This window comes from Carassius auratus, chromosome 40 (assembly GCF_003368295.1).
Source record: "Carassius auratus strain Wakin chromosome 40, ASM336829v1, whole genome shotgun sequence".
Classification (NCBI taxonomy): domain Eukaryota; kingdom Metazoa; phylum Chordata; class Actinopteri; order Cypriniformes; family Cyprinidae; genus Carassius; species Carassius auratus.
The window spans coordinates 5406215-5425574 of NC_039282.1; the positions used below are offsets into that span (position 1 = coordinate 5406215).

At 36.8% G+C, this 19360-nt stretch overlaps 1 protein-coding gene across 3 annotated transcripts in view; it reads right to left on the reverse strand.

Annotated features, from left to right (window-relative positions):
• Window positions 1–19360, reverse strand: part of LOC113058364 (zinc finger and BTB domain-containing protein 16-A-like) — a 59984-nt gene that overhangs the window by 31985 nt on the left and 8639 nt on the right. For all 3 annotated transcript variants that reach the window (XM_026226183.1, XM_026226182.1, XM_026226181.1), the window contains exons 3-4: window positions 10361–10458; window positions 2192–2278 (exon numbers count right to left, since the gene is read on the reverse strand). In XM_026226183.1, coding sequence (XP_026081968.1) covers window positions 2192–2278; window positions 10361–10458 — 185 coding nt within the window. The remainder of the gene's footprint in view (window positions 1–2191; window positions 2279–10360; window positions 10459–19360) is intronic.

The window sequence follows — 19360 nt, forward strand, 5'->3', positions numbered from 1 at the left end:
AGTTCTCACACAGGAATGCCATCTCGGCTCCATCGTATATTGTGCAGAAATGTAAAATTCTTGCTTGGTTAAGTCCAGAAAATATATGTAAGTGATGACAACATCCCTCACTTTGCTCTGAGTGAGTGATGGCCGGAGCCCAGCAGTAAAAAGGTACGAGGTATGTCCTTCCCTCCTCCCAACTTAATGTGCTGCCAAACTGAAATGGAGAATGGGATGTTTACAAGTTTGGGAGAGAAGGTATAAAATTCTGGGCATCGTTAACACCACCTCTATGTCGACATGCATTAAGTATTTATACAGTGTGTGCCACAGCGAGTTACAGTTACATGCCAACGTTTTAGAGAGGGTTATCATCTTTCTCCCGGCGGAACACAGGCGACAGATATTGCACCCTCACTGAAGTAGCAACTTACCCTACTGTAAAAACAACACAAATATATTTGTCTATGACTATGAGCTGGCTGCCCCATGGAAACATTTAGCACCTCAAATCCACGCAGATGACAAAGTATGGCACCTTGTTTTAATTAGGACTCAACCTTTAAATAGACTCAACATGTGGATCATTAGCCCCATGAAACGCTTTTATACCAAGAGAGCAAATTAATTAGTGCAGTCTGGAATACCTGTGAAAGACTGTATCGTCTGACGGTCGTCTCATCAGCCAATAAGTAACAGAAGTACAGGTAGAAAATAATGGTTATATAGGACAAAGCATAGAGATTGGTCTCAAGTGGCCACTTCAATTACAAATGTCATTGAGTTAGATAAAGTATAAAAACAAATTATGTTCCAGTGTGTCTGCAAACTAACTCACTGTAATGTGTCTATTTTTTATCATTTCAACTCTAATAAACATCTTTTTTGTGAAATATTTTGAATGAAGTGTGCTCAAGGTAACCTCCTATATATGTAATGAATTCCACAGTGTTATTTTTTTTTTTTTTTCAGCGACATTCAGATGATTTTAATCATGGCTTCAGTGTCCAGTTTCTTTATGGGATCACTGCATTTTGTCCACTTTTATTAATATAAATAGTGGAGTGATGCAGGAAATGTCACATTCATACATCTATCTGTTCAGATGCAAAAATTTCCCCCAAAAGTAAATCAATCACACATAAAAAAAAAAAAAAAAAAGCTTCGGAATATCTTTCTGTGTAAAATAGACTGAAAATTAAGGCATTATTCCCTCCAGTGAGCAGTTAACCTAAGAGCTGCTGTCACCTGATCACTTATTCAGTGAGATGAACTCATGAACCAATCAGTTCGATACGTGAATGAATAGTTTCAGTCTGATTTGTGAGCCGAATCAGCTGCTTCATTGAAACTAGATCAAAAGAATGATTTGTTTGTATTATCCAGCTCTCAAAATCAACTCACTGAATCAAAGATCCAGTTGCAATAGTTCTCAAGTGAACAGCTCACTGGAGGCGAAGATGACTTGGATCTAGTCTGGCTGTTCCTCACACAAAGCTATCATATGGCTTCTGAAGACTTGTAATATAACACATGAAAAACAACAGGTTAAGTAGATACTGACAGGATTTTCATTTTAATTAGACTATAGTATCACACCTATGTACATGCTCCAATGTGTCCTGACAGAGTACACTCAGGCATGCCGCAACAAAAACAAGTTTACACTCAATATATCATCCCATGACAGCCCCTATCAGAGCTCACTATTTACCTCATCTGAAATCTGATTATTAAAATGTCTGTAGTACCACTGAAAGCCAACCTTGCAGTAATCAGATGTCAGTAAATATGAATATTTGACAGGAGGGTGGCAGCTGAGCGCTGTTGGCGTGTTAATGATCGTGCCAGAGCGCTGATGACTAACGGGCTCTGGTAACTCAGTACAGTCGCTCTAACAAATGTACGTGCCATGTTTAGACAAAGTGATGGAGATTGGTGAAACATGGCACTGCTGCTGTGCCAAAGCGGTGTGCCACCCTGCCCTGTAACAGCACATATTATTGGCTGAAATTTTAGAGGGCACCGAAACCTTCCCTGCTGAATTATAGAAGACCATCAGAATGGAGTTTTGATAAGGTCATAAACATGATTGCTACTGGTACATGCATGACACATCTCCACTTTACTGTTTTTTTTTCCCCACTGTGGTTAACTAAGGTGATTTAGCGAAGTGGTTTGCGGTCAGATGAGGCAACAATGGTCCTACCTGTGTGAGTCTGCCGATGGGCTTCCAGGGCGTCTTCCTGGGAAAACTGAGCTCCACACTGATCACATACTAGTGCTTTTGGTCCAGCTGGAAGAAAGAAGAGTACAATAAAAGAAACGTCAGCTGATAGCTTGATTAGGAACAACAATTTTAGTATTATAGTAAAATTTAGAATTATTATTGTTAGTAGTAGTAGTGTTTAGTATGATTAATAGAAGTAATTTTAGTGTGTGTGTTTGTATATGAAGTTACAGTGTTATTAAAACTGATGAAAGCATTATTATTTTTACAGTATTTATTCATATTTTGAATTAGCCTTTATCTTTCAGGTTTCTTTTTGTCAGGTTTTATTAATTTTGTTATACTATTTATATTTATTTTATTTCAGTTTTAGTTTTAGTACTTTAGTTTAAACGTATCAGTTAGTTGCCAAGGTTTAATTTCTCACATAATAATTATATTTTATTTCAGCTTTATTTCACTTACCGAAAAAGATTATGAGCAGTTTTAATTTTAATTAAGCCATTAAAACATTAATACAAGGAACAAAATCATGAATTCGCTTATCTATAATAGAAAATTAAGAACATATTACATTATAAACCTGTACACTGAACAAATGTCATTGACAGAAAGCACTATAAGGACGGTAGTGTTGATCTGTCAAGTATAACCTACTTTTTTTAAACTTTTGTTTAAAAAAATCAAACCATAAATTGAACTGAAAAGAAAACAGAAACTACGCCAAAGGCTGAAATTGTGTTATTTCAAAGTATGAGATGTTTTTGACATTAAACATCATTCACTACCCCCCGTCCCCACACACACATCAGCAGGGTAACATACTGTCCCTTGACAGAATCAAAGAGATGTTCTTATCTACAAGAGCTGGCAGCTTTCTCTTGTCTTGTCTTGATAAAAAAGCGTAAACCATAAGCCGAGGCAGAACAGACAGCAACATGTCCTAAAGGATATTAAAGCGCTTTGTATCTTCAGACTGATTTATGACATGTACAATGAGTCTCTTCTCACAAACAACACACTATACCCATTTTTTGTGTTCATAGAGATAACAGTAATAAATGATAATCAAATAACAGGGAAGGTCATATCAGGTTGACGGACCCTCAGGCAGGTACTGCTCAAGTTTCCTGTAAAAGCAGGTGATTTAGATCAACCATAATTCATTTATCAACGCTGAGGTGGTTTCTTCAGGATGAATCTCACAAAGCCTGTCAAGCCGTTACATTAAAATATATACCAGTAGTTAAAAGTTTGGGGTCAGTAATATATATATATATATATATATATATATATATATATATATATATATATATATATAATATAGAAATATCTTATGCTCACCAAGGCAGCATTTATTTGATTAAAGTAACAGTAAAAACAGTAATATTGTGAAATATTATTGCAATTTAAAATAACTGTTTATTTAAATTTTAATATATTTTAAAATAGCCCCTTTCACACTGCACGTCGGACCCGCAATATTCCCGTAACATTGCCTGGTCGCCTTCTGTGTGAAAGCAACCACTTCCCGGAATTGATTACCGAATTGAACCCGGGTCGGGGACTTAGTAACATTGCGGTAATCGATCCGGAACGAGCGCTGTGTGAACAAAAGCCAGATCTAATTCCGTATCAAAGTGATGACGCGCGTTATCGCGCGACTCTTTTACCGGCTGTTTTGAAGGAAGATCAACATTCGCGACGAAAACATATGTGCAAACTGTAATGAAGCAGAGATCAGTTAGTTCCTCACTTTCCGCGCTGACGCTGAGATCGTTTGCTTGCTTCAGTTAAAGTATAACGTGCCAAGCGTTGTCGACTCGTACATTACACGTCACGCGCTGATGTCACGTGTCGTTACGGGATATTCAAGGGTTGTGTGTGAAAGCACGCACATATACCGGGTCATCACTGGCAGTGTGAAAGTGCCAAATCTAGCGACTAGGGAACAATTAAGCCCCTTTCACACTGCACGTCGGACCCGCAATATTCCCGTAACATTGCCTGGTCGCCTTCTGTGTGAAAGCAACCACGTCCCGGAATTGATTACCGAATCGAACCCGGGTCGGGGACATAGTAACATTGCGGTAATCGATCCGGAACGAGCGCTGTGTGAACAAAAGCCAGATCTAATTCGGTATCGAAGTGATGACGCGCGTTATCGCGCGACTCTTTTACCGGCTGTTTTGAAGGAAGATCAACATTCGCGACGAAAACATATGTGCAAACTGTAATGAAGCAGAGATCAGTTAGTTCCTCACTTTCCGCGCTGACGCAGAGATCGTTTGCTTGCTTCAGTTAAAGTATAACGAGCCAAGCGTTGTCGACTCGTACATTACACGTCACGCGCTGATGTCACGTGTCGTTACGGGATCTTCAGGGGTTGTGTGTGAAAGCACGCACATATACCGGGTCATCACTGGCAGTGTGAAAGTGCCAAATCTAGCGACCAGGGAACAATTACAGGAACACTTTACCCCTGTATTTGCCGGAATGGCAGTGTGAAAGGGGCTTTAGAGGAACACTTTACCCCTGTATTTGCCGGAATGGCAGTGTGAAAGGGGCTAATGTAATTTATTCCTATGAACTGTTACATTTGTCTTCAGTGTGAACTGAAAGTTCAAAAGAACAGCATTTATCTGAAACAGGAATCTTTTGTAACATTATAAATGCATTTAAGTTACAAGTTAATTAAAATATAAATATAATAAGTAAATACAATATAAATAAATAAATAATTACTATGTCCATTCCTATTCTAATTACTGTAATACATATTTTACTCTTGAATCTGTTTGTAATTAGGATTCTCATTAGTTTCTAATTAATGTATTACAAAAAAATCACCATGTCTGGACATAAATAATTACTGGGAGCTGTACATCATGCACTACCATTACATATAAATTTAAATAGTGTATTTTATTTATTTATTTATTTATTTATTTTACATTATGTTAATGTGAATGATAATTTTTCACATTAAGATAATGAGAAGGGGTGAGGGCTGCTTAATTATTCTGAAAGTAATGTCACAACACACACAAAAAAAATAAGCTATGCAAAATTCACACCATTAAGACATCATTAAACATATGAATTACCTGCACAGATGGAAACACGTATACAAGGTGTACAAACGCACACACACAGAAAGAAGGAAAAGAATCATTTAACCCAGTTGCAACCAGCGATCCTTAATAACTGGACTTAATAACTGTTCTGATGGCCATCAACTGCCTGAGGGAATCCATCTATTAATAGTATTAGATCCACCTGTGGAGCTGCTGGCCCATTATGAAGTAGGACAGGATGTTTCCATCACTTCAGAAACACTCTCAATAAACTACACACACTGAACAAGGAGAAATGGTCGGCTGATGTTGCTTTTTCTGAACAATTCATGAGGGACAAGACCTCAAAAGTGAACAGCGTCTTCGGTTCGCCACACATAACTTGGACACATCTACAACTATGGCTTCTGCTAGAAGGTTTTTATTATTTCCTGCATACTTCATACCTCAGACTCAAAAAAAAAAAAAAATCAAATCAATAAAATCCAAATGTATATTGACCTTCGGCTCATCAAGGATCTATTTTCACTCAGCTGGCCTAAAATGGCTTTATTATGACTCATTAAAGCAGCCACAAGCTTTGTGAAGTCAGCCAGCTAGTGCCTAAAATTAGCCTCTTTTCACAAACACTTTCTCTTCATTCCTTCTGGACAACAACCATAGCCCTTTAAAATGTAAAAATTCACTCATTTACAGAACCATTACAAACCACACTCAAAAATACTTTGATGGCGTGACTCATCAGCGCCAGCGTAAATCATGCCTCTCAGAACATTTCTGAAGCGCATGAATGAAAATGCACAGTGTTTTCCATTTATTTTTGTCTCATTAGCAAAAGATAGTAGCTACAGTTCAGGTCTTGCTTTACAACCGCAATGTTTGGGTCTCAAAATCTAGTGAGCTACCAACTTAGACAGCATTTCTGTGAATCACATGTCATTTCAGCATATCTAATTTGACCTGTTCTGACGCAGCGATGCACGGTGATACAGGATTCTCTCTTGCACACTCTTCCAAAAGCTTGCCGCACATTTACAAATCACAAAGCAGATCCCACATTCAACAGGCTTGTGTTTTGTTTCAGACGGCACATTGTGCACTGTACTGCCCATGAAGAAAAAACAGCCCAAACAGCCTCCAGACTGGCTGCAATCACCCTCCATTAAAACACTTTGTCTGGCATACAAAAATAAGATTCAATCTCGTGCTGAATACCAAATTAGAGCATTAGAAAACAAGGGCTTCTGCTACTTGGCAACCGTTGGGATGTAAAGCAGCAAGATCCAATGACAGGCCAGAAGATCTGGGGATTTTATGCGCTATAAAGACTGAATTCGATTTTTATTTTTATTTTCCCCTTCCCCGTTTGCAAATTAAAGACTCAAGTTAACAACCATAAATTGTAAATGTTTGTTATTTATCTTGTAATTTGCAAGAGTCTGCTGAATGATAGGTCACAATGAAAAACATCATTAAAAATGGAGGCACAAAGGCCATAATATTAAAGCAGCTCTATAAATAAACCCAGTGGTTTAATGCCCATTAAAAACAGCCTTCTGTCAGTCTCTGTGACAAAGTACAAAGAAAGGTAATTTATTAGCATGCTGACATCCATCGGTCTGTGAAGTATGAGTGTTGAAATCCACCTGATAGAGGGTCGAGCAGTGAAACAGAATGTACTTTCCATAAATAAGGTATGATAGGGTCTGAAATGCTTTAAATGCATGTATATATATATATGTGTGTGTGTGTGTGTGTGTGTGTTTGTGTGTGTGTAGACTAATAATAATAATAATAATAATTTGGCAACATTTGTTAACATAGGTTAAAAGGAATTATGGGAACGTTCATTGTTCTGTGAGATTGGCAATTTTTTCAACCCCCTTGCTGAAATCTGGGACCAAATTTTCCAGCAATAAACATTAAAATTTGCATTTTAAAAAGAAGGGGGGGAATTATTTACATATAAAAATTCACAAAATACATAAAAACTAATAAATATACAGAAAAAAGGATAGAATAATAGATAAAAACCTGTGAGTAACTGGGTTGAAAATGTAGCCCTAAATTTGATCAAAGTCAGTTTACGATGGTGTCACAATTTTTAGAACCATTAAAATGAGTAAAACGAGCAAATAATAAATAATAATAAATATAATAATAAATAATAATAGTAACACTATATAGAAATATAAATAAACTATATAATTAATAAATAAATAAATAATTTTACAATTATATTACTTTGAATATAAATTCAAATGAAAATATTTTTGAATATTTGAAGGTATGGATATGAAGGTATGAAGAAGTCAAGATCTCTGAAGGCCAAAATCCACATTTTATGAGGGAGGATACAGATATTACTTTCTATGTTAGGTTATTTTTCATGTTAATCAAACATATTTAGGATACAATAAGATCCAGCTTAGTATACTGCATTAATGGAAAGCGCCAGCACCTGTCAAGGTGGCACATGTACTGTCGAACATGCCCTCGGATGTAACCTTTTAACACTTGGACCACGGTGCAGACATCTGCTCCATCCTCTCCAGCCTGCCTCCAAGCGCCTGCAGTCAACATTTCTGTTTTCTTTCTGCATTTTTTGTTTTATTTAGGACTCCGCCAGTGTCCTCCCTCCACCCCAGTGCTCACGCTATTTTTGAGAGCAGTGGCTTGGAGAGCAGTCAAGTTTGATTAATTTTGGGATTTGGGTACAGTATGTTCCTGGACACACATCTGCGAGCAATCATAAATGCTCCAGAATGCTGGCAGAACATCCAGACCTGCCGGCAGCTGATGATGTCATCAGTGCGAGGGAAGAGCTGGCGTGTCGCCGAGCTCCGAGCACAGGGCTTCTCCCAGACAGAGAGAAAGACAGAGAAAAAAGAGAAAGAGACATTAAGAGAAAACATCTTGACAAGGCTTTCAGCCCGAATGTCGCACATGATGAAGATTCGCGCTCGTTTCTTCTTAATGTCGTGCGTGAACAAGTGCGCCGGCGGATTACGAGCAGATTAAATGTGGGAGTAACTGAATATTGTTGCCAGTGTTTATGATATTGATTTATAGCAGATTAGGAGGGTTGGATTTAGGGACAAAATAATAAATCTCTTCCTCTCAGATGGAACAACAGATAAAAGAAAGAGGAATTTTCAGTTCATTTGGTGAAGACAGCTGTCAGAACCTTGACACAAAAGTCAAGTGAGGTGGGCTTCACAAACCCTCCAGAGAAACGACTATAGACTTAATCAGAAAGATGGACACACGCTCTCTCTCTCTCTCTCTCTCTCTCACATACACACACACACACACACACACACACACACACACACTTCCTGCTGCCAGTCTAAGTGTATTTCCCCTCCACTTGAAACAGGACATTCCCCTCTAAAGCACAATTTAGTGTGGGCAACTACTGAGTTCAATAAGCATTCATCACATTGTAGCATCGCTGATACTGAAGCCAGAGCCTTGACCTGAAAAAATGTTTTGAATCCTGCCTGAGACATGTTGCAATGTCATTTCTCAGTTTTTCCTAAATAATACCCCTTCTCTGTTTTCATAAAATTGACAAAATACTTCCTAATATTTTAAAATTCAAACCAATTGTGATGGACTGAGATATATTGTACAGACTGATTTTTTACATTCAATTTTAAACATATTTTGAGTGTATATTTAAGCAAGTATAAAAGCTTTTCGGGCATTTTTGTGTGCATATTGGCTATAACTAAAATATAATAGTCACTAAAATTGTTCTGCTGATAACAGGGAAGGTTTTATGAATTTGAGGAATACATTGAATGGAACACAATATGTCAATATGGCCTCTAAATGTCTTCAAAGTTAGTAAAATGCAACTTCCAACAGATCTCCATTACTTTATTACTTCAAAAGAAAAAAAAAACTTTCATGTACCTTCTAATCACTGCTACAATTTGATGGTCTTCCTCAGTATTTTTACTTCCTTTTAGGGCCTTAATTTGTAAAACCATGAATAAAGACTGTGATAATATCATTTTTTTTATTATTAATTGTATTTTTAAATAAGACAGGACACACAAGATATAGATGGACAACAACACCATAAAACAGAAACAACAACAACAACAGTTGTGTTGTGTGTATAAATTTCTATTAAATCTGCATTTAAACATATAACTGTGAAAAAGAGTGAAGAAAGAAGAGTGAAGAAAAAAAATGGTCATATCATTTGTAATTAAAAAAAAGGTTAAATAAAAGGTGTTAAAAGCAAATTGTATTAAATAGCAGAATTATTGAATTTTTTATGAATAACCCTTGCCGGTCAACCACATACTGAAGCACACTCTTTGTAAAGTAAAGGCTTAAAGCAAAAGATCTTAAAAAGGAGCTACAAAAAAAAAAAAAAAGAAGAAGAAAAAAAAACAAAAACAGGATGACAGCTGGACCGCATAAGCCCAAAACAAAAAGTCTCAGCACTAAATTTGATTTTGCAGTCTGCTTCTGGTTTATTTTATGTCTATGGTTATGCAACAGACCTTTTTGATAACCAAAATCTGATGGCAAAAGTTTGAAGTTAATAGCACACATCGGCACAAAACAGCACCACACACTTACATAACACGTAACAGCATCATTTCAGCATGATCGCTTAATTATGGGTTTGGGTGTGTATAAACAACTGGATCCCTCCCCTCCTTTAAGTTTGTTTCTGTCCTACACCTCCTCATTACAATGAGAAAAAAACAACAAGCTGGCAAGATTCACTGTACATACTGTACTAATAATGTGGCGAAGTGCCCAGACTGGATCTCTGCCAGGCTTTAGTTGAGACACATACGAGTCTGGAAAGGGAAGTGGGAAGACGGGGATAACCAAACACTGCATCACTAACAGAAGTGCAGTGTTCCATCTGTTACAGCAGGTTAAGCGTGCGGTACATGGTGGACAAACACAGGACTACAGGGGGCTGACACTTGTTGCACAACAGCGATCACGTATCACTTGTGCAATAACACTGTAATATGCTTCCTTCCTTATCGGGACAACATTCATACGTGATCATGGTATTTAAGAAAGGGTTTACCTGAATGAGACAGCATGTGCATCCTCAGTCGTAAACTGTCCAGGAACTGCTTTCCACAGAACTCGCAGCCAAAGGTCTTCACTCCACCATGCAACTTCCTGTGGATTAAACATATATTGATAGATTATATGTTTAAACTATACACAGTAACTAAATGCTTTGAGAGGGTCAGACCTGGTCATTTTCTTGACCTTGATGTCAACTAGGTTGTAAAGTAAAACAGATCGTAATTTAATAATTTTTTTATTTCTTTGCCCAGCAAGAATTCAGTGAAATGACTGATGTTCATGAGTGTGTTAAATCGATGTTTCTACTTCTAATGTTCAAAAAACTAAATGAATAAATAAATAAATAAATATATATATATATATATATATATATATATATATATATATATATATATATATATATATATATACATATATAATTTTTTGTTTTGTTTTTGTGATGGGCATGATAACGTATGTGAGGAGCTAAAGGGATAGTTTACCCAAAAATGTTAATTTTGTCTTTAATTCCTCACCCTCATGTCGTTCCAAACCAGCAAGCCCTTCGCTCGTATTCGAAACACAAATTAAGATATTTTTGATGAAATCCGAGAGCTTTCTGACCCTGCACAGACAGCAACGTAACTACTACATTCAAGGCCCAGAAAGGTAGTAAGGGCATCATTAAAATAGTCCATGTGACATCAGTGGATCATTATATGAAGCTACGAGAATACGTTTTGTGTGCAAAGAAAACTAAAATAATTATGCGTGTTCACATCGTGAGTCCCACGATGCATGAGGGGGAGTAATGAAGACAGATTTTTCATTTTTGGGTGAACTATCCCTTTAATTATGTTTGATTTTTGGGTATTATTAAACATGTTTGAACCTTTTAAAATGCTTTTTTTTGCATACTTCGTTTTATTCATTATACAGAATGCATTGTTTAAATTACATGTTACTGAGAGACAGGACACAGTGACAGGAAAAGCTCACTCAAGAATTGAATACTTTGATCATTTGATAAGTGTGTGCAGGAACCAGACCTAACAGTTACATTGCAAGAGGAAATTTTCAGTTCATATAAATTCCAGAAGACTGTTTGCAGGAGTATATAGTATAGTGCAAGAGTCACGGTGCTTTATTGACAGCTTGAATTATTTGAATGAAGCCCTGCAACATTCTCCAAAGCATCTCCATGTGTGTACAGCGGAAGAAAGAACGCATTTAGTTAAATAAACTATTCCTTATAAGTTAAAAAAAGCACTTTTATTTAGAAATGCAGCTTCATAAATCCCTGCTTGATATTCTAAACACGCCTGCGCCTGTGGTTCATAGTTTATTTTGATGATACTCTCGACAGGGTGCTGTGAAAGGTTTAGGGCACATACTTCAAAGACTCCAGGCACTCGAAATATTCATCAAGCAGGTTTGAATCAATTAGACTTAATACAGCAAAAGCTTTTAATGAACCGAATAGCATATGCCATCATCATCTGATGCTTAAAATAAACCGAGACCTGGATTCAAGAAACACAACTTCACCTATAAAACCAGCGTTCGTAATGGAACTAGCTTCAGCGGAGCTATGAAATATTTACCATACAGACATAGTGACCCGGTGGCTTGAGAGAAAACATGTATGGCTTCATTCTATCAAAAATTAAACGGAGAAAGGGCACACAAAGTACCAGAACAAATATATACACCTCATTTCACTGAAGTAGCTACAGCCCCGAGTGAACAATAATGCCCAAAACCAACCGTCAAAGTCAAACATGCAGATTGTCCTTTTAATCTGTCCTCTCACTCTAAATTTTACTTTTAATTAAAACGTATTAAATGCTCCTGAAATACCCCGGCAGTTTGGTATGTTTAACTGAGTCACGCTGTACATATCAACGACTCGTCTCCCGCCCACTCCTGTTCCCTTCTCTCGCCCGAATCCTTTCATGTGAATTCCAGCCACACACACACACACAGACGCACCGTCGGCGCGTGCGCTGCATCAACGAGCAGTCGAGCGAACCCGCCGCAGACGTAACCTTTATTCCTGCAATAGAGCCCTTAATTATCACTGCTCTGCAACCGGGGTGCTGCCAGACATGCACGGGCTCATTATGAACAGGGGCATATTGTTTCACCTTGAAAAAAAACCTATTAAAGCAATCTCTCACTAACACCAGGAACGGTTGTGGTAAAATATTAATACCAGGACATTCTGTTAAAGATCATTCTGCATAATGGAAGCGAATTAGCTTTCTATTTGAATTCAAAGAGTCAACACCATCAGGCATACAGTCATTTTATTTGACCGATGATGTTTGCTTAGGTCATGTGCCATTCGGTTTAGGGTGCAGACTGTATGCGTTAGCTGCATTTCACAATCTGTAGCATCTACTACGTCGCCCCTGTTTGCAGCCACAACACAGGGTCTGAAATAGACTGACAGAGCAGCCTCCCATAAACAATATCCAGTCAACCGCAGTGGACACGCTGAGCACCGCTGTCGGCATCCAACAGACGTTATCTACAGATTTGTGTGTATGCTGGAAAAATACTAGTGTTACCTTACCGAATGCTGCCTTGTGGCTCGAAAATGACATATTATTGTGAAGCTAAGCTTTGAAAACACTGTACAATAATGACAAAGCTTTTTTAACAGTACCGCATTAATGCAAAGGCTAATGCTACCTTTAGCCTGTTTTATAAAGTGTGCAAGTCCAAAACCTGACTTTAAATAACCTAACAAATCATTTGGGGTTAAAGGGGTTCCATAAATGACAATTTAAATTCACTTAATCTCACTAATTTGATCCAGGTTCAGTGAGTCATGATAATTTGATATGCATGCTATTCTTAAGAAGCCCTTAATGTTGGTCATGGAACAAATCGATCCACCAAGGCAACCAGCGAATATATTTCTGCTGTTTCATGCATTGAGACGTTGTTTTCCTCAGTGCATGACTGACATGTCAAAGACAAAGGTATATTCGCCATCTGTAAATGTTAGAAAGTCATGCAGATATTTTGCTCTCAGGAGTGGGTGAGGCTTATGCTGTGCACATGCATGCTAAACAGATGAAGTGCAATAGAACAGGAGCGCAAAAACTATAATAGTAAAAGAGTAAAATAGAAATTTTGCTATATTTGTTGTGGGACATTAAATGTGTCTCACTTTGAATTTTAAACCTCCAAGTAGGTGTATTTCTATGAAAGCAGAGACTTTGAAATAACTTTTGTAAAATATCTTTTGCAATAAGTAAACCAGGTGTAAGCTAATGCAGTCCTAGTTACTAAGCTAAAGTGAGTAAATGTGTGTTCCTCTTCCCAGTTAAAATCTACTCTTTTTATTATTTATTTTTCTTTTTAATTTAGTTATTTTAATGTTTTAATGATACATTTTCAGATGTTCTAATGTTTTACTAATAGCCATAAAAGTACAGCTATCATAAAACCAGAGAGAAAGGCTGCATGGCTAGAAACTGCTGATCAGCTGAATGTGTAAGTAGCAACCACTTTAAATTGTTTTCATATATCTTAAAACATACACATTCAGTTGTAGCCTATATTTTTATTTATTTGATTTATTAAGTTGCATTTGCTGTATACTTTTATTTTTGGACTGAGTGGATAATAAAGCCATATAATTGTATTTGAGCAAGTCAGTGGTTAATATCATTGTGTTCCTATTAGTCAGTGTTAGAGGAACTCAGGCTTAGCATGACAGTTAGACTGCCCCGGACTCGGTTAGTTTCCCATCATAAGTTGCCACAGTGACTGAGCTTGACCTATGTTAAACTTGCTTTATGGAACCAAATCATTTGACAATGAATCAGACTGATTTATTGATGAATAAGCCAGGCTTATTTCAGTGAAACAGGCCTCAGATTATTGAGGTTAACTAGTGTGTTTATCTAGATTATTCCCTTTGTTTATCTTTATATAGCTAAGAATGCTGCTTTTAAAAAGATGTATTTAAAGATGCAACATTGTGTATTTTGGGTTCACTTTTTACAAGAAGGTTGCAGCTTTGGTTAAGGTGAGTAAGTGATGACAGAATTTTCCTTTTCAATCATCTCTTTAAGAGAGAATAACAGTACATCCACCAACTACCATTAACTAGTCAGGTTTGCAGGTGAACGTGATTTCACCAAGTACAACATGTTCCTGGATCAACATCCTTGTTGCTTCTGGAACAACATTACAATCAACCAATCAGAATGGAGGTATACCTTTTCAGGAAATATCTGTTTAAGGCTTACAATCAAGGTTAGGTGCTTCTTCTCCCCTTGTTAATCAGTTATCATTTCCCACTGATTTTAGGAATAAATTATGGTTAGGGTTAGGTTTAGGGGTAGGAATTGGGTTAAGTCTATATTGCATGTCCCTACTAGGGTGGTTGTTTACACACACCACTAACACACATTTCAGATCAAACAACTTGTAAAAGTGCATGTAGCATCCGATGACCCCATTAAAACAAACACCATAATGTGTATTTTGGAAATGTTCTTTCCATTAGAGCAAAATAAGACATTTGAAGCAAAATAGATCAAAGTCTCAAAATTGAACAGTGTATGAAGTGTCCTGCCTTAATAACTACAGAATTTATCATCTAATAACTATCCATTTTATTAGTATGTCATATGCTTATAGATATTAACAGCCCTCCCTCAAAGGTTAAACAAAGTTCTTGTCACCATCAGTTTGAGTGTGTGTGTGCATGTTAATTATAACAACCTTGTGAACTGATTATTTTGTAGATCTCTGTTAAAAAAGGAAACAACATGAAACAATTGGGTGAGTGTGAGGGAATTAAAATAAATTTGTAAGTCAGAGTTGGTCGATTTTTTTTTTTTTTTTTTCATTTCATAAAAATGAGTTTGAGCAAATTATTGCAGGATACAAGATAGTAATAGTAATAGCCCAATTTACAGTAATAATACATTGCTCAAACCTTAAGCACCTTTTCAAAATAGTTCTAAAGCATGCTTTTTGTTTATGTTTATTGACAGACACCAGTGTTTCCCACAGACTGCAAATTAATTATCTGCCAGCAGGAGGTGCTGTTGGAGCAGCAATACAGCAGTTCCCCCGGTAACGGCTGTAATCAAATAAGTGCTTGCTCACACATACTACTTTATCAGGCATTACAGGAAAGACAAAATTAAAATGACACCAATGCTTTTCTGAAGACAGTCGGCTCTTTTCAAAGATACATTCATATAAAAACACTCGCGCTGCATTTTAATTTTGAAACGTGAAGCGCTCATTTAATTAATGAAGTATAAACCTTTCAGAAAATCTATTTGTGGTGGTCAGTTTTGATATAGTGACAAGCCATCACAAATAATCAATGTATAGGAAACACATTGCTATAAGTCAAACGGCCATTGTGATAACAAAAATAAAAGATTTCACACATATTAGACAGCCTGCTGCTCATAACTGCTTAAGAGAGCGCTGACCATGATGACATCATGAATGATATTTTCATGAGGATATTTTCACATATTTCATGAGGAAAGTTATCATGCACGTTATAATCAGACCAATAGTTTTGTCTGAATTGAACGTGTTTCTACTTTCACATGCAAATGACTTGTTGTACTTACAGTATGAATACAATAACTTTCTGGCATCAATTCTAGTAGGGTGAAATGTAATTTTATTTATTCACAGTCCTTTAGAAATGGACTGTGTTTCCCTGCCAAAATATATGAAGCTGTGTGTGAACAAGCTGTTGCTGCAGAGCAGTGTTGCCAGATTTGAAATGTCCAAGTATCGTACCAGAAGTTCAAAATTATCATATTTGGAAGAAAATTATCATTATCAAATTATCACACCCTCAGGTGCACACGAATGCATTTAGAGTATCTATAGTATCTGTAATCAGCCGATTTCGTGTATGAGTATAGAAGCCCTATGACTGCTACTACCATCATTTAAATTTTCATAAAATTCTGAAATTATCGTACATTACAGGACTTTTTTCATTATTGATCGTACATCGTAAAGAGGTAAAAATTATCGTACAAATACGATAACTATCATACAAATACGATAATTATCGTACGTCTGGCAGCACTGCTGTAGAGTGTGAGCTGCTCCGTCTCTCATCAGAGGGAGCTCCGCTACAACGCTTAGCTGCCTGCCGTGCGCCTGCCTATAAATCAGCAAAATCTACAGCACAATCGGCTGATGCCGATTAATTAAAAAAAATGTCAAAAATCGTCCGATCAATCAGTGAACCTCAACAGTAACAAAAGAATATTAAATAATCAGATGAGTCAGATCAATGTTAAATCAACATTAAACATGGAAATCGAACTTCTGAAAGCATGTCGTGTTAAAACTTCTGGTCAATTTAAGGACACCTGCCCTGAATGAAACAGTTCAGATGAGGTTAAAGGAGAAAAACCAATCTGTAAAGATGACGGTCCTTTTGTCTCTACAGGCCGCTGTTATACATTCCTATTAAAATACAGGCATGAAAATGTCGACTTTCTCTAAGGAGACAAATTGTCGAGCTGTCTGTTTGAGACAGGGTAAGCGCTTATGTTTCTGGAGTGGGCCACTGGAAGTGGCTTTGATTAATGGCAGGCCAGAGCTGAGCTGCTACAGTACCTTTCCCACTGAGAGAGCAATTCAGCGGCTGATGTGTGCAATCGGATACTAGAGCACTGCCAAATTACCAATGAGGCGGCTTTAAAGGAAGTCTTCCCTAAAGCAGTGTGAGAAAACCGTATGATGCATAAATGAGAAAACAGAAACACTTCACACAAAACCACAAACAAATGTCCATTTATCAAGATACGGCAACTGGAACCGTGACACACATTATCATATTTATGTGAAATGGAACTTAAAGGAATTGGTATAAGATTACATGGTACAAATATAAAAATATGGCAACAGCAATGTACTTTGTAACTGAAAATAATTACATTTGTAAATTGTATGAAGAAAACGCCAGTCTAAAAATGTAAGTCCAATCAGCAGCAGCTCTACAAGTCATATGATTTACAGTGAAGAAACAGTTCACCCAAAAATTTTAATTTGATGAAAATATACTCAACCTCAGGCCATCGAAGATGAAGAAGAGTTTGTTTCTTCAATGAAACAGATTTGGAGAAATGTAACATTACATCACTTGCTCACCAAAGGATTCTCTGCAGTGAATGGGTACCGGCAGAATGAGAATCCAAAGAGCTGATAAAAACATTTACATTTAAATTTATGCATTTAGCAGACGCTTTTATCCAAAGCAACTTACAGTGCATTCAGGCTATCAATTTTTACATATCATGTGTTCCCTGGGAATCGAACCCCCAACCTTGCGCTTGCTTGCTTGCTAGCGCAGTGCTCTACCAGTTGAGCTACAGGAACACTAAAAACATCACAATAATCCAGAAGTAATTCACACAACTCCAGTCCATGAAAATAAAAACTGTGTGTTTGTAAGAAACAAATCCATCAAGGCACTTTAACTTTAAACTGTTGCTTCTATCAGAAATTCAAGTCCATAATCCATAATAACGCTGCCTCTAGTGAAAAATGTATCAACTCTTTTGACTCTCATTCTGACGGCACCCATTCGCTGCAGAGGCATTTAATGCTAAATGTTTCCATATCTGTTTTGAAGAACAAACAAACTCACCTACATTTTTTGAACTATTACTATATTATCCAACAGTCAAAAATTCTGTCTAATCACTTAGAAAAGTAATGGCACACCTCTATTCAACAAGTCACATGATTAAATGTGTCATCCATGTCTGTAACACACACAGAGAGACAGAGACATAAGTTGCACACAGATGTGTGCACTTTTCGCTTGGGCTTGCTAAAAGCATAAGTTAAAATGATCCCTTCATTAAATACCACTAATAATTAAAAATGAATTGACACAGACAGATATATAGTATTAAAACCACATTTGGGCGGTGGGGTACACTGACATTTTTCCTCACAAGGCTAGAGAAAGATCCTCTGCAAATTGGGAAGTGTTCAATTTACCCGTGCAGAGGATGCTCAGTGACCTGATGGCATTGGTGTGAGCGAGGCCAGTGCCATTATGACAGCACGAGTACATCCTCACAGCTGACTGTGTTTCCCTGAAGGTCTATTGAAAGATTGCCACTGGTAATTTCACAGAGTTCTGTCTAGAAAGCTTCAGACGCTGAGGTGCAGGTTGGAAAAGCTGCCAAATGTTGTCTGGGAACATGGCGTAACAACAGCGTGATGCTTGCCACGGATGATTGTGTTGTACTGAAAATGTAGATATTCAGTGGGGCACCATAAATCACATCCTCTCAACAAATATTATTATTCTATTAAACTCAGATTCCAGGTAAGGTTATGTGGCTCACTCAAGGTCAATGTGACCCTACACAAACAAGTATCATGGCAGACTTACGGTAACCAGTGATTTTGTTTAACAATGCATCCCTCAGATTTGATTCAGCGTCCTTGATAGTACACTGAATCCTTGACCTTTATCTGGATATTTTTCAAAATTTTACACATCAAACATTACATTTTTGGGTTCACTCAGTAAAATGAATTATCTACCACATTATATCATTTTAAATGGGTAAATAATTACAATATCTATCTATCTATCTATCTATCTATCTATCTATCTATCTATCTATCTATCTATCTATCTATCTATCTATCTATTAATGTACTCTTTATTTTAAAAGACTATCTTGAATTCAAAGTCAAATCTACATTTTAATTATGTACATCCTATTAAAAAAGGTCTTATTTATGTAAATCTGCATCAAGAAAATTAGCCTTTTTAAGGATGTTTAGACATTTTACTGGTAAACAAGCCCAAAATACTATATAATAAAATGATTTTTGACAATGTAAATGTAAAAATTCTGTGTAAATACCAAAACATTGAACTCCTTGATTTTTTGAGATGTTACATTAAATGATCATCCTTCATTTCTGATATCTTTGTACGACTGTGAATGATTGAAAGCCCAAATTTAGC